General features: G+C 39.5%; 1 protein-coding gene across 1 annotated transcript in view; it reads right to left on the bottom strand.

Moving 5' to 3' along the window:
* The window catches only part of AQR (aquarius intron-binding spliceosomal factor), a 125,163-nt gene that overhangs the window by 25,200 nt on the left and 86,175 nt on the right, over positions 1 to 13,788 (bottom strand). The window contains exons 28-32 of the mRNA XM_043516838.1: positions 11,950 to 12,085; positions 11,090 to 11,299; positions 10,013 to 10,150; positions 8,578 to 8,649; positions 3,955 to 4,142 (exon numbers count right to left, since the gene is read on the bottom strand). Of these exons, the coding sequence (XP_043372773.1) occupies positions 3,955 to 4,142; positions 8,578 to 8,649; positions 10,013 to 10,150; positions 11,090 to 11,299; positions 11,950 to 12,085 (744 nt within the window). The remainder of the gene's footprint in view (positions 1 to 3,954; positions 4,143 to 8,577; positions 8,650 to 10,012; positions 10,151 to 11,089; positions 11,300 to 11,949; positions 12,086 to 13,788) is intronic.

Genomic DNA, 13,788 nt, shown 5'->3' with positions numbered 1-13,788 from the left:
TCATTTTACTTTACGCTTTTAAAAAAAAGACTAACTGCAGTAAGTTAGCTCTTTTAAAAACATTTACCATTTTAAAATAGCAGGATTTTATAGTGCAACATTAGAATCAATGTCTCACATGGCAGCAGTCAAAAGTGCACTGACTGGTGGTCTTTTTCTTACAAAAATTTCAACAAAATGTAGACCCTTTGCATATAGTTCTTTGCCACTGTGCAATGTGGAAGACCTGAATTAGGGAGCAAACTTAAAACTGCAAGCACTCAAGCTCCACAATCACTGTACAAGTGCTCCATTTAGCCGACCTGAAATCAGAACTGGTGCTAACTTTGGAGAAAGACATAGGACAAGATCTTCAAAAAGATCTTGTACAAAATGGAACAACTCCAATGGAGCCATTTTACATTAGCTTAGGATCTGGCCCAAAATGCCTGCCCTCAGGAATAGCCCTACAATAAAATGTACTGATATCCAACGATGACAAAGAATTTGGAAAATAAAAAAAAGTCTATGAGTTGGTGTTTACAATAAAGTTTATGGATAAAGGATAAGATATATTCCCAGTGAAACTCAACTGACTTCAGTGGAGTTGCAGTATGTATCTATTTTAGTTATATATTGAGCAGAAATCATATTGTCCAGGTGTTGAAACAGAATGAAGTAGATGCTATTCCTACCTACCTAGAGTTTGGTGGTTTGTTCTTGAATTTTAATCTATCAATTTAGCTTCTGTTATTGTGGACAGACAATTATGAAAAGTGAGATTTGCAGATTTTAAAAGGTGGCTACTCCAGATCACTGTTTGATCTCTTCTGACAATATGTTCCACAGACAGAGATCCAGAACTGACTACCACCTAACTCAGTTCCCTGATGAGCACAGTGAACTTGGGACAGTTGTGGCTGGAGAAGATCCAAAGGTAGCTAAGTTGCATCCTGTTAACGGCTTTAGTGATTAGGACCGTACTCTGAACTGGAGCTAGAAACAAATGGGTACTATTATGATAATTGGGCCTACAAATTTACCCTAATTGTAAGTTTAACTGCAAAAAGTATGTGAAAGTTCATAAACTGTCACAATGACCTGTTATATACAATTTATAAGAAGAAGGAGAGAGAAAGACTGAAATAACTTAAACAGAAAGGGTTTTACTGACACCACTCAAGGTATTAAGATTATGACTAGTAAAGAAGAGGATTAGACAACTTGAAATCAATGACAGAAAATTAGTGCGTCAGAAATTAGGTTTATTGATAGACAATTTAATGAGAGGATGGACTATTTCACCCCAACACTCCCTTTAATAAACTCAAAAGACAACAACTTTTGGAAAAAGTTAGCAGAAGAAACAGCTGCCTGCCAACAACCGCAGCAGTGAGCTGCCACACCCATCATCTCCTAGGACCTCAGACTTTCTTCATCCTAAACCTGAGACGTCTGAACAGACTGAGCCAGAGGGAGCCAAATGATACCATCACTTCCCTTGGCTTTGGCTAAATCCTAGCCATCACCTGTATGTGAGACTTTGTCACACACATACCCTCCCATTTGTGTGTTGTTTTTCTTTCCTAATCTTATTTCTTCTCTTTCCTATCCCTCTCCTTTTGCCTTCTGTTTAATAAGCGTCTGGCTTAATCAGGCAGGACTGCATATTTTGCATAACTCCTGTAGGTCTGCGACCAGAGAGAGGAAGCTAAAAACAATGCCCTAAACAGCCCTATGCTGGTACGAGTTTGCCAAGTCTTGGAGCGGATGATAAGACCATGCGCGGTGCCAGTGTTGGTACAGAAGTGAGGTTGCAAGCAAGAGTCAATACCAGAAACAGAAGCTGCATTTTTCTATCTTTGCTGTTCTTTTCTCTCCCCTCTTGTGTTTATCTTCTATGAATCAGGATTGAACTTTAACAGCTCATCTCATCTCAACTACTTTTCTCAATTTTCCCCAAAAAGGACACTTATCTCCATCTAAGAGACTGTCAAAAACGGGTTTTTTCCCTTTTAAAAAAAACTCTCTACAGCTAAAGGGAACAATGGTGGTTGTTAAAATGAAAGCACTATTTCATACATTTCAAACGTTTTAATTGTTTTTCCTTTTATGAATTTTTAAATAAACAGTTAAAAAGATTTTAAATGGTGGGTTTGCCATGGTAATAAGCAGGCTGAGGTCTCTGTATACTAAACCCAGAGCTTTGTTTAAAACTGTTTTATGTTGGACAGTTTCAAGGTCATGTTAACACCTTTGACTATTTGGGCCCTTCATTCCATATAAATGAATACAACAGGACCCACTGGAGGGTATGGAACACTGCTGTAATGTCCTCTCTAGGACTAGTCCTTCTCAGGTTCCTGAGTGTGGAGTTTAAGGTTGACCTTATTGATAGAATAAGCTTGCACTCCAGCCCTGAAATGACAAATGTGTGAATCATGGATGCAAGGGAGAAATGGAATGTATTGTATTTAGTTGGGGGCTGAAGTTGATGGCTAGTTTCTTTGTTGGGCCTGTCCTGTAGTAGGTAACTTCTGGGTACTCTTCTGGCTCTGTCAATCTGTTTCTTCACTGCAGCAGGTGGGTATTGTAGTTGTAAGAACGCTCGATAGAGATCTTGTAGGTGTTTGTTTCTTCACTGCAGCAGGTGGGTATTGTAGTTGTAAGAACGCTTGATAGAGATCTTGTAGGTGTTTGTCTCTCTCTGAGGGGTTGGAGCAAATGCAATTGTATCATAGAGCTTGGCATGTGCTCCAACCCCTCAGAGAGAGACAAACACCTACAAGATCTCTATCAAGCGTTCTTACAACTACAATACCCACCTGCTGCAGTGAAGAAACAGATTGACAGAGCCAGAAGAGTACCCAGAAGTTACCTACTACAGGACAGGCCCAACGAAGAAACTAGCCATCACCTTCAGCCCCCAACTAAAACCTCTCCAGCGCACCATCAAGGATCTACGACCCATCCTGAAGGACGACCCATCACTCTCACAGAACTTGGGAGAGAGGCCAGTCCTTGCTTACAGAAAGCCCCCCAACCTGAAGCAAATACTCATCAGCAACCACACAACAAAAACACTAACCCAGGAACCTATCCTTGCAACAAAGCCCCTTGCCTACTCTGTCCACATATCTATTCAGGGGACACCATCATAGGGCCTAATCACATCAGCCACACTATCAGAAGCTCATTCACCTGCACATCTACCAATGTGATATATGCCATCATGTGCCAGCAATGCCCCTCTGCCACGTACATTGGTCAAACTGGACAGTCTCTACGTAAAAGAATAAATGGACACATATCAGACGTCAAGAATTATAACATTCAAAAACCAGTCGGAGTACACTTCAATCTCTCTGGTCACTCGATTACAGACCTAAAAGTCGCAATTCTTCCAACAAAAAAAAACTTCAAAAACAGATTCCAGTGAGAGTCTGCTGAATTGGAATTAATTTGCAAACTGGACACCATTAAATTAGGCTTGAATAAAGACTGGGAATGGATGTGTCATTACACAAAGTAAAACTATTTTCACATGTTTATTCCCTCCCCACCACTGTTCCTCACATGTTCTTATCAACTGCTGGAAATGGCCCACCTTGATTATCACTAAAAAAGGGTTTTTTCCCCCTCTCCTGCTGATAATAGCTCACTTTACCTGATCACTCATTACAGTGTGTATGGTAATACACATTGTTTCTTGTTCTCTGTGTATAGAAAATCTCCTCACTGTATTTATCCGATGAAGTGAGCTATAGCTCACGAAAACTTATGCTCAAATAAATTTGTTAGTCTCTGAAGTGCCACAAGTACTCCAGTCCCTTAGAAAGATACTTCTATCTCAACTCACTGTTAAAGGGATAATGTCAGATCCAATTTGGCCTTACTACTTAAGTTATTCAAAACCATATGTTTTTAACCTGGCACCTGTGAATAAGACCTCCTGACTTTTTTCCATTATCTTACCTTGCTCTTGCTCTTCCTTGAGCATCCAAGTCAACAGTTGGCACCCCCACACGAACAAAGCGTGTAAAGAGAGACTGTTCCATGTTGGAGTATTTTTGGAAAGCCATGTTCTTAATGACAGGTGGCAACTGATGATGGTCACCAATCATAATCCATCGTTTCAGTCGGCTGAATCCATCTTGGGGGTTCTATTAAAACAATTTAAAAATTGCAAAAACCTGGGTTATCATATGATCAGGCATTACCTTTATTAAAATAATTCTAGTAAAGTAAGGGTCAAATTGGCTTTGCTATAAGAACTATTTTTCAATATTTAATATCATTTTTTTTTGAACTGCACTGAACTGCAAATAAAATGTTAGTCTAAAGCAGCAGTGGGCAACCTGCAGCGTCAGGGTAATCTGCTGGCGGGCCGCGAGACAGTTTGTTTACATTGACCGTCCATAGGCACAGCTGCCTGCAACTCCTAGTGGCCGCGGTTCGCTGTTCCAGTCCAATGGGAGCTGGGAGCTGCAGGCAGCCATGCCTGCGGACAGTCAATGTAAACAAACTGTCCCGCAGCCCCCCAGCAGATTACCCTGATGGGCAGCATGCGGCCCAGAGGTTGCCCACCACTGGTCCAAAGGCATCTATTTCTACCCTTCCAATGTCTCCCATGACCTGAAAAAAGGAGAGTTTAATATTTTATGCTAAATTACTCTTTTTAATTAACATAATCAGATAAATTTGTCCATTAACACAATAAGAGTTATAGCAAGAACGAATCTGACCCACTGCACTGATGATGTAACAGAAGTAGTAATGCTCTATTACAAAGGGCAAAAGAAAGAATCATATGTACCTTCAGAAATTATGGATACAAGTTAAAGGAAACTGCAGAAGCAATACAACTGTGGTTTCTGAAAGCCTTATTGTGCTCCTAGTTTTTAACTTTGACAACACCTCCACATAAAGGGAGGCTGCATGGGGCAACCAATCAGGGCCCAATGAGAGCTGCAAGGCAGAACAGGGTAAGTTGGTGTTGGAACCTCAAGGACTGAGCACTGTGTCTCTAGAAGGCCGAGACACCTGCACCTTGAACAGAGCAACTGCTGCCCGAGACCGGGGGAGCAAGAGGAGCTGACTGCCGGGACTGGGTAGTTTCATGCCCTGAGGAAAGGCAATGAAGGTGCTAGGGCCATGGGGAAGTGGCCCAGGGAGATATGGCAGCTGTAGGAAGAGTAAGAGGCACAGCAGGAAGCTGCTATCCACAGGGTACCTGGGCTGGGACCCAAGTGGCAGGAGTTAGACTGACATAGTTACCCCTCCTCCCTGCAGAAGGGGGTAAATATGGATGGTGGCCAGAGGGGCAGAGTCATGAAGAGGACACTGGGATTTGGACTGTGGCGGGTCTGCAGGCAGAGATGACAATGGGAGAGACAGCACCTGGAGACGGCACACCCAATGGCAGAGCGAATCCCCAGAATGGCTACAGGAGACGCTGCAGTGAACCTCATGACACAGTGAGAAGAAAGAGGAAGAGGGAAACAACTGCAAGATATTTTTCTGCAGAAATCAGGATCTTTGTTATATTGGTCACAATGTATTAGTAATGTTAAGTTGCTTTCAGAATGATCCCTTTACTTATTGAGGGGATCAGACACAAACTACTGTTTTGGAAATCCAGTTCATCAAAGTTCTAGCCATCAAACTGGGTTTTCAAAAAGTGTTTGGATGTTTACGCTGCTAAGTCATTGTCCAGGGGTGTGCTGGCCCCTCAGTAGCTATGCCAGAGCAGAGCCCTAAAGGGCAAACATTCACAAAGGGACAGAATCCCTGCCCCCCACACCTTACCAACCCCCTTACATCTTCTACACTTCAATCCCCTTCTCCGCACACACTCCCCCCTCACTGCTCTGAACCCCTATATGCCCTAGCTCTGCACCAAAACAGTTACATGAATCTGAAAATTTTATGAGCAGTGCATGTTAGAGGGCTGTATATCAGGAACCCCTGGACAAAGTAACTCAGCAAAATGCTTTCTTATGTTTACACTCAGTTCCATTGCTCAGGAAAAGGGTGAAATTGTGATTACATGACTCTGGTATGCATTCAGCATATTTCATCTTTCCACCATTTAAATTGATGCTAATTTCGTTGACAATACTTCTAAATTAAAATCAAAAGCTGTATGTGGATTTTACAGCACTTTACAATATTGCTCTTAAACCAGAAAGTTTGGTCTCAGTGCAAAGTTTTCAAAAGGAAACCCTGCAGAATGCAGGCAGAGAGCTAGGAACACACAAAACACATTCTCAGAAAGCTGCCATGGGTAGGGTTTGAATTCAGAGTGAACAGGTGCTGCTCAGATTCAATGACCACAGCATGTCATCTTCAGTGTCCCAACTCCTCTAGCTGTTAACAGAGACCTAGTCTTGCTGCACATGTGCATTTCACTTTTAGGCATGGCAGTATAACTCGTGCCAACCTGGGGTTACAACCTGTGCCCTAAATAACTTTTGCAATGTTGCTTCCCCAAAGGGGCAGTGGGAACTGGGCACTACCCAAGATCATTCCTGACTGGCTGTGATCAGTTTGTGGAGGATTAGAATCACAGTATGAGCCTCAGTTGTGTGCAAAGAGAGTGTCTGAAAAATCAGGTGATTTCATAAACAGCTGATTTTAGGGGAGGGAGGGGAGGTTGTAACTCAGAAACCCCTTGTTCAAATGACTCAACATTTGGATCAATAAGTCTCCCCTGGATCCCACGAGGTACAGAAAATTTCAAGAAAATCCGAGTAAGCATGTCTATTTTAGAGCACTTACAATTGTCAACTTAAACAAACACTCAACCATAATTACATCAGAGCTAGTGAATTGCTATAATGATTCCACAGGTTACAAGAACAAAAAAATGATTAAGGAGAGGTCACATGAAACAGCTACATTTATTTTATATGCAGAATATTGTTGATTTCACAGTTGCCATTTTAGGTCTACTTTAAGTGAATTTTGAAATAAGCAGTTGTTACAGAGAGGAGCATATAGCTCAGACAAAGATGAGAATTTTAGTCACTGAGCCATACACTGAGCCTGATTCTAATCAGCATGCATCAGGAGTAAATCATCCGTAACTTCATTTATACAGGAGTAAAAATCTGACATCAGGCCCATTATACCCAAATCCACTATACCGTTCTTGAACACCTAATTGCTAAGGACGGAGTTAGTTACCTGGAGGCTTTCCCACTACTACACACCAAGCAGCTAATTTTGCTTCTGAAATGTATGACTTACGGGAACTAAGGCGTTCTCTCTGCTTCCCATTACAAATTAGTGATGCATAGAGCTGATCCATGTCAAAACTATTCATATATTATTTCAATGCAGATGGGACCAAAAATTCTTCTGTTATAAAGTCTCTGTACCGTTAGTCTTGTCTTTCCATTATCTATATTTATTGTAAAATATGTATGTAGGTATACACAACTTTAAAAACTGCCTGTTTTACAAAAACAGACTGATTAAATACACTCAATGTTTCTAATATGACACAGGAAAACATTAAATTCATAATAAATTCCTGTATTTTATAGCAAAATGTCTTCTATAAAATACTTCCAAAAATCTTGTTAATCAAGGGAAGTAACAAAAGTAACAAATCCAATATCAATAACACAATTATTCTGATTTATTACTTTGGCATATCAAACCAAAGGGCCTGATCCAGCTATCATTTAAGCCAATTCAAGGTAGTATGATCAGACAACATACATATCAACTAAAAGTCAGATAAACTGCATAAAATAAAAAAAAATACAGAAGAATCAATAACTCATAATAAAGGCTACGACTTAGTCACAGATATTTTTTAATAAAAGTCATGGACAGGTCACAGGCAATAAATAAAAATTCATGGCCCATGACCTGTCCACGACATACTATAAATACCCCTGACTAAATCTTGGGGGTGGAAGGGGCACTGCTGTAAGGGGAAGCTGGGGCCAGAAACACCAGCTGCTGGGGGCCGCTAGAGCAGCAGTTGCACCAGCTTGCCCTGAGGGCCACTGCTGGGGGCTGCTGACACAGCTGCTCCAGCCACTACTGGGACTGCTGCTAGGCCAGCTGAATCAGCTGCTGCTTGGGCAGTCCCCGGGGCCAGTTGCCCGGGGCCACTCAAGCAGCAGCCAGTGTGGCTGCCCGAGCAGCTGGCTGCAGAGCCACTCCAACAGCAGCCCGTATAGCTGTCCCCAGGGCCAGCTGCTTGGGCAGCCCTGGGGTCAGCCACACCAGCCTCTGCAGAAGTCACAGAGGTTGCAGAAAGTCATGGAATCCATGACTTCCGCGACCTCCATGACAGACATGGAGCCCTACTCATAATGAAGGGAGTTTATGAACTGATGGCCTGATCTTGAAAGCGCCAACCCTTCCAAACTTCCTTCAATGGAAACTGCAAGTACTCTGGAACTTTCAGTACCGGGCCCTCTTTTGAGGATGAAAAGATATACCCATAATGACACACTCATTTAAGTGCAACAAGCAAATACTATTCTCAAGAACGCATAACACACTTTCAGTCATTAGCAAAAACATACTGTTCAAGATTTGAGAGAGAAGTAATTTATTTTACAATGAAATTCTCACCTGCAAGAGGAGAGGTATAAAGGTTTCTATCTCCAGAATCTGAGCAGACTCTTCCATTAAGATGTTATCATACTGAGAGAGAGGGGAGGGAGGGAAGGGGATTAAAAATTCTGGTCAATAAAAACATAAAACAAAAACAGAAACAGGAGTACATTTTTGATGGGGAGAAGTTACTTCAGAACCACATATACAGACAGTTGAAATTAACTTTTCATAGACTTGTATCAAAGGAGCAGCAACATTTCTTTTTTGTCTCAGAAGCATCCATGAGCATGAAGGCACATCTCCATTAGAACCTAAATAAGTAAGTCCACATGTATTCTTCTGTGACTAAAATCATCATTATCAGCATCAGCCTATAATGCTGCTCAGTACTCAGTCAACAAGGCTCTAGCATAAAATGAATGCTATGCCTACCTTTTCAGAGGAAAGTGTGGCTTGTATCACTGACAGAATAAGCTGAATACCAATCTTATTCTATTAAGTTTTTGGTTTACTTTGCATTGGGTCCCTATCTTATCTTCTCCTTTTCTTTCTTGTTCCAGGAATAAGCCCTAAGATCCTTCTTCCATTCATACTTCTGAAGGTCCACTGGCAGGAAGGATGGCGGGGGGGAGGGAAGGGAGGGCGGACAGACTTGCTGCTGAAGACAGATTTACCAGGGAGACAAGCAACTCCATTTCTTCTGTTTATCCTGCTCCATTCCATTACCCACCTAATAGCCATATCTAGTTTGCAGGTGGGGAGGACAAACCTGCCCAGTCACATCTCCAAACAGATCTGCCTGCCTTGGAAGAAGGACCAAATTCCAAAATTAAGCTAACATTTTTTTAAATACACTAATTTTGGTCTATAATTTATTTTCTATCTAACTGAAATAGCTATACCAGTATAAAAACTGTGTGCTGACCAAACCTAAGTGAAAATGCAGCACTGATATTTACACTCTACAATAGAATAAGCAAGTGTTGCTGCATGAGCCTCTTCTTCAAATTGTTCATTATTTAGTTAAGCAACATGTTAACAGGGTCTTATTTATTCCAGCTCTCCACCTGCTTTTATCTTGGCATGCAATCACATCACTACAATTTATCACATTAGTCTACTACTGCAGAAATTTACAGAATGATATACATATATGGAATGCATAAATAGTAAGAAAACAAGTCATGACCATATACACAACAAGAACACTCTGATATATGCAAGCAATATTCAAATTAACATCTTTATGACTTTCAATATTTAAAATACCTTAACGATCTCAACTTGTACTTATGTTGATTATTTTTCATTAAAAAAGGAAAACTAGGTAATTTAACAGATTAAAAATTGCAGTGAGTCAACATAATGTAGTGGTCTATGTTTACAAAATAGAATGTTTAATGTAGGAAAATATTTTAGATAAGCATATTGCCATTATTGGAATCACTACCTTGAAGCCCAATTCAACCAGGTCATGTCGTTTCAAGGCCGCATGAGTACAAGTCATTGCAATGATCTTTGCTTCTTTCACCAAGAGGTATTTGGATCTATCCAGGCCACTGCGGAGGAGTTCAAATGCCCTGAATTCCTACAGGAAGAGAAAAAAGCACTCAAGAATGAGACTACAAAATTATATTGTTTACAACAGAACTATGCACTCAAAAGCTATCTGACTTTACTCCTTCCATTCTTAACCCAAAAAATATAGGTAAAAAGTACTAGTCTACAAACAATTTCATGTCTGATTAATTTCTTAGCTCTAACAAAACATAGCTGTGAAATATAAACAAAATTTCAGAAGGACCTATAAAAATACACCCACAAAAAACTGGAACACCTATTTGTGCCTGCAAATTTAAACTTGCACACAAACAAAATTGCCTGATAATCTGAGGACACATTCATTTGCTTTCAACTGTTCCCTCTTTTTTTGAGCACTTTTTTATTGCTTCACAGGATCAAATTTAGATATTAGAAAGTTAGGCTCATATAGTTTTAAAGCCACTAAATACACTGCCTAGATCAGTGACTCTCTAACGTTCTAGACTACTGTGCCCCTTTCAGAGGTCTGATTTGGCTTGCATATCTCCAAGTTTCACCTCATTTAAAAACTACCTGCTTACAAAATCAGACGTAAAAATAAAAAAAAGTGTCTCAAACTGTTATTAAAAAAATTACTTACTTTCTCATTTTTATCATGTAATTATGAAATAAATCAATTTGAGTATAAATATTGTACTTACATTTCAATGTATAGTATATACAGCAGTATAAAAAAGTCATTGTACGAAATTTTAGTTTGTACTGACTTTGTTAGTGCCTTTTATGAAGCCTGTTATAAAACTAGTCAAATATTTAGATGAGTTGATGTACCCCTCGGAAGACCGCTGCGTACCCCCAGAAGTATGCATACCCCTGGTTGAGAACCATTGGTCTAGATTTCCTTTTATACTATCTGGTTTAAAAAATGCCTCCTCAAATAAATAATTTCAATTTACTGGAAATTTTGGAATTTTACAAATCTTACCTCAAGTTGAGTGAATATTTTCTTAATATGTCTGAAACACCCTTCAGCAATTTCCATGTCTTCTTCATAAGATTTGCCTTTAAAAATTGGTTGAGGGGCATTTACAAAATACTGATGAAAAGGGAAGAAACTAGAGACTTCTGCAACATCAGGAAGCTTGCCACCTTTAACTTTCACTTTGCTAATATACTCCTCCCAACGAGACATTACCTGCAGCAAACAAAGGTGTCATGATAGTGTATATATTTCTTCTATTCAACAGGGTTTTTTATTTTTATTTAGTACATATTTGCATAAAAAAATCACAGGTTTATATTTGGTTTTCAACATAATTTCATAAAAATAATTTACAAATAAATTCAAAGAGAAATTGCACTTCTTTAGTAAGACTAAACTATCTCTGAAACAGATAAATTACTATTTTGATGTTGTACTCTACCATAAAAATCAAATGTAAAGTGAATTTCCAGTTATTGTATGTACGCTTTGTTTTCCTTCATTTAGTTATCTAACAAAAGCAAAAGCAAGTTACTGCCTTGAGATCAATCATCAACAGCATGAAGAAACTTGCTGAGATTCTCATATCTGAAGAGGAAAAACCATATCAGAAATGTTGCCAATAGTTGTACAAAAAAGCAAGAATGCTGGCCTTTCAATTTGTGAGTCATCAGGCACAGAGTTAAAAACAATAGCAACACAAACAAGTAACAGTATAATTATAGCTTCAATTGCTGTCTACATTTTGAGCCATCTAAATTTCTTTAGACTCAATTCTGAGAAATTCACTCCAATATCCACATTGTGCTTTATAACATAGGGAAGTCCAAATCTGTTCTTTGGAAAAATATTTAATCTCTTACTTGGTATAAGAAGAAGTGGCCAGCTGTTTCACAAGTATAAGAAACATCTCCTGGGACCCCCAGGCTCTCTTGTAATCGTCCAACCTCCCGTAGAAGCTCCAGTCTTCGACCCAGGACATAATTAACTCTTCCATACCTACAGAATGGATGCAATGTGATACAAAGAATTATGTATTCTGAGTTTCTTTCTCAGCTGAAATGAATGTTGCTGAATACCAATACTTGGATGTCGCAAAAACAACTACACAGAACAAGCACTTGCCTTTATTAGTTACCAATAAAAACAGAACAAAAACCTGCTACCTGCTAACTGTTACTGTATACATCTGTATAATACTTCTATGCCCCCTCTCACCACAGAATCAGAGTGCCTCAAACATTAATGAAGTTATCTCACATATTCCTGTGAGGAAGGGAAGAATTATGCAAATTTTACATGTGGAAAACTGAGGCAGAGAGATTCAGTGACCTGCCCACAGTCACACGGGAAGTCTCTGGCAGAACTAGAAATTTCACCAGTAATTCCTGAGTCTCACTCGCACATGCTTCCTTATGTGAACGCCAAAGCTCTCTGTGGTTAACCTTTCATAATGCAGGCGTAGCATTCTTAGAAGCACCTCTGATGCTTCTCTGATGGCCATCCTCTGATGGCCACACCTTAGACGGGTAATTGGACCCACTGGCGGGGGTAAGGGGGATATCTTCTGTCTGTGCTCAAAGTGTTCATTTTACCCAGTTCAAACCCAGAATTGTTTCCTTTGCACAGTCAGTTTTCCCAGTTTAAGTCTTTCACACAACAATGGGAGAGAAAAAAATTAAACAAAATGAGAAATGTGACTAAAACCATAACAAATGGCATAGGAAATCAGGTGTGGCAATAGTATGTGACACTATTTTAAACTCTTTCCCCTCCCACCCAGTTATATTGACAACACCCCCTAAAGGTCAAAACAAAAATGTGTTACTGAGCTTAATGAGTTTTCTATACGTGTGCTTTTAAAAGATTATTTCTGAATGTGAGAAAAGGCTAATTTTGAAAGACAATAGAAACTCCTAACAAAACATTTATAAATGCAAGTTTTTTTCATAATGACTAAAAATGGAACCTCCTAGGACTCATGATTATTTCTATTTTATCAAAAAACAGGGTAGCTGAAGCTGGAAATTTGAATACCATAAGTTACAGAACTGAAAAGTTTTACAACTGAAGCAACAAAATTACTTTTCCAGTAGCCATAATCAAATATGCTTTCCGGAGTGTTAAATACAAAATACAGCCTCCAGAGTTACAAGTGGCCACAACCAGATTTTTCACTAAAAAGAAAAATGTTCTGATTCATCACAATTCATGTGTCTAGTTTTGTTTAATTAATATGTAAATAGCATTCACACAGGGCTATAACCACCTTTCAGATGTTAAAAAGACAATTGTACTGGTATGAAGAATAAACCCAGAAACAACCCAAACACCAGAAAGTAATCAGTCAGACAAAAATACCAACCACCCCAAATCCCTCTCTCCTGCCCCAAACAGCATTACTCAGCATACTGTTTTCTCCCCCAAAAGCCTAGGCATAGAGCTGTAGCTTTGTAGCAAGTCCTGAAGGTCAACAGTCTTGGATCATTTTGTAGGGGGAAATGTTAATGCATTGTGTAAATAACTGGGTGTTAATATTTGTTTGAAGTGTTACTGTAGCCATGTTGGTCTCAGGATATGAGAAACACAAGTTGGGTGAGGTAAGTCAATATACTGACAAAATAATCCAGTATTTGTTCAGTTCAATTATTTTCCAATGCAAGCCTCTGATCCTACAAACATTTACTAACATGTGTAGCCTC

Source organism: Dermochelys coriacea, chromosome 6, assembly GCF_009764565.3.
Source record: "Dermochelys coriacea isolate rDerCor1 chromosome 6, rDerCor1.pri.v4, whole genome shotgun sequence".
Taxonomy (NCBI): domain Eukaryota; kingdom Metazoa; phylum Chordata; order Testudines; family Dermochelyidae; genus Dermochelys; species Dermochelys coriacea.
The sequence above is the reverse complement of the archived record's forward strand: the minus strand, read 5'-3'. Positions and strand labels throughout refer to the sequence as shown.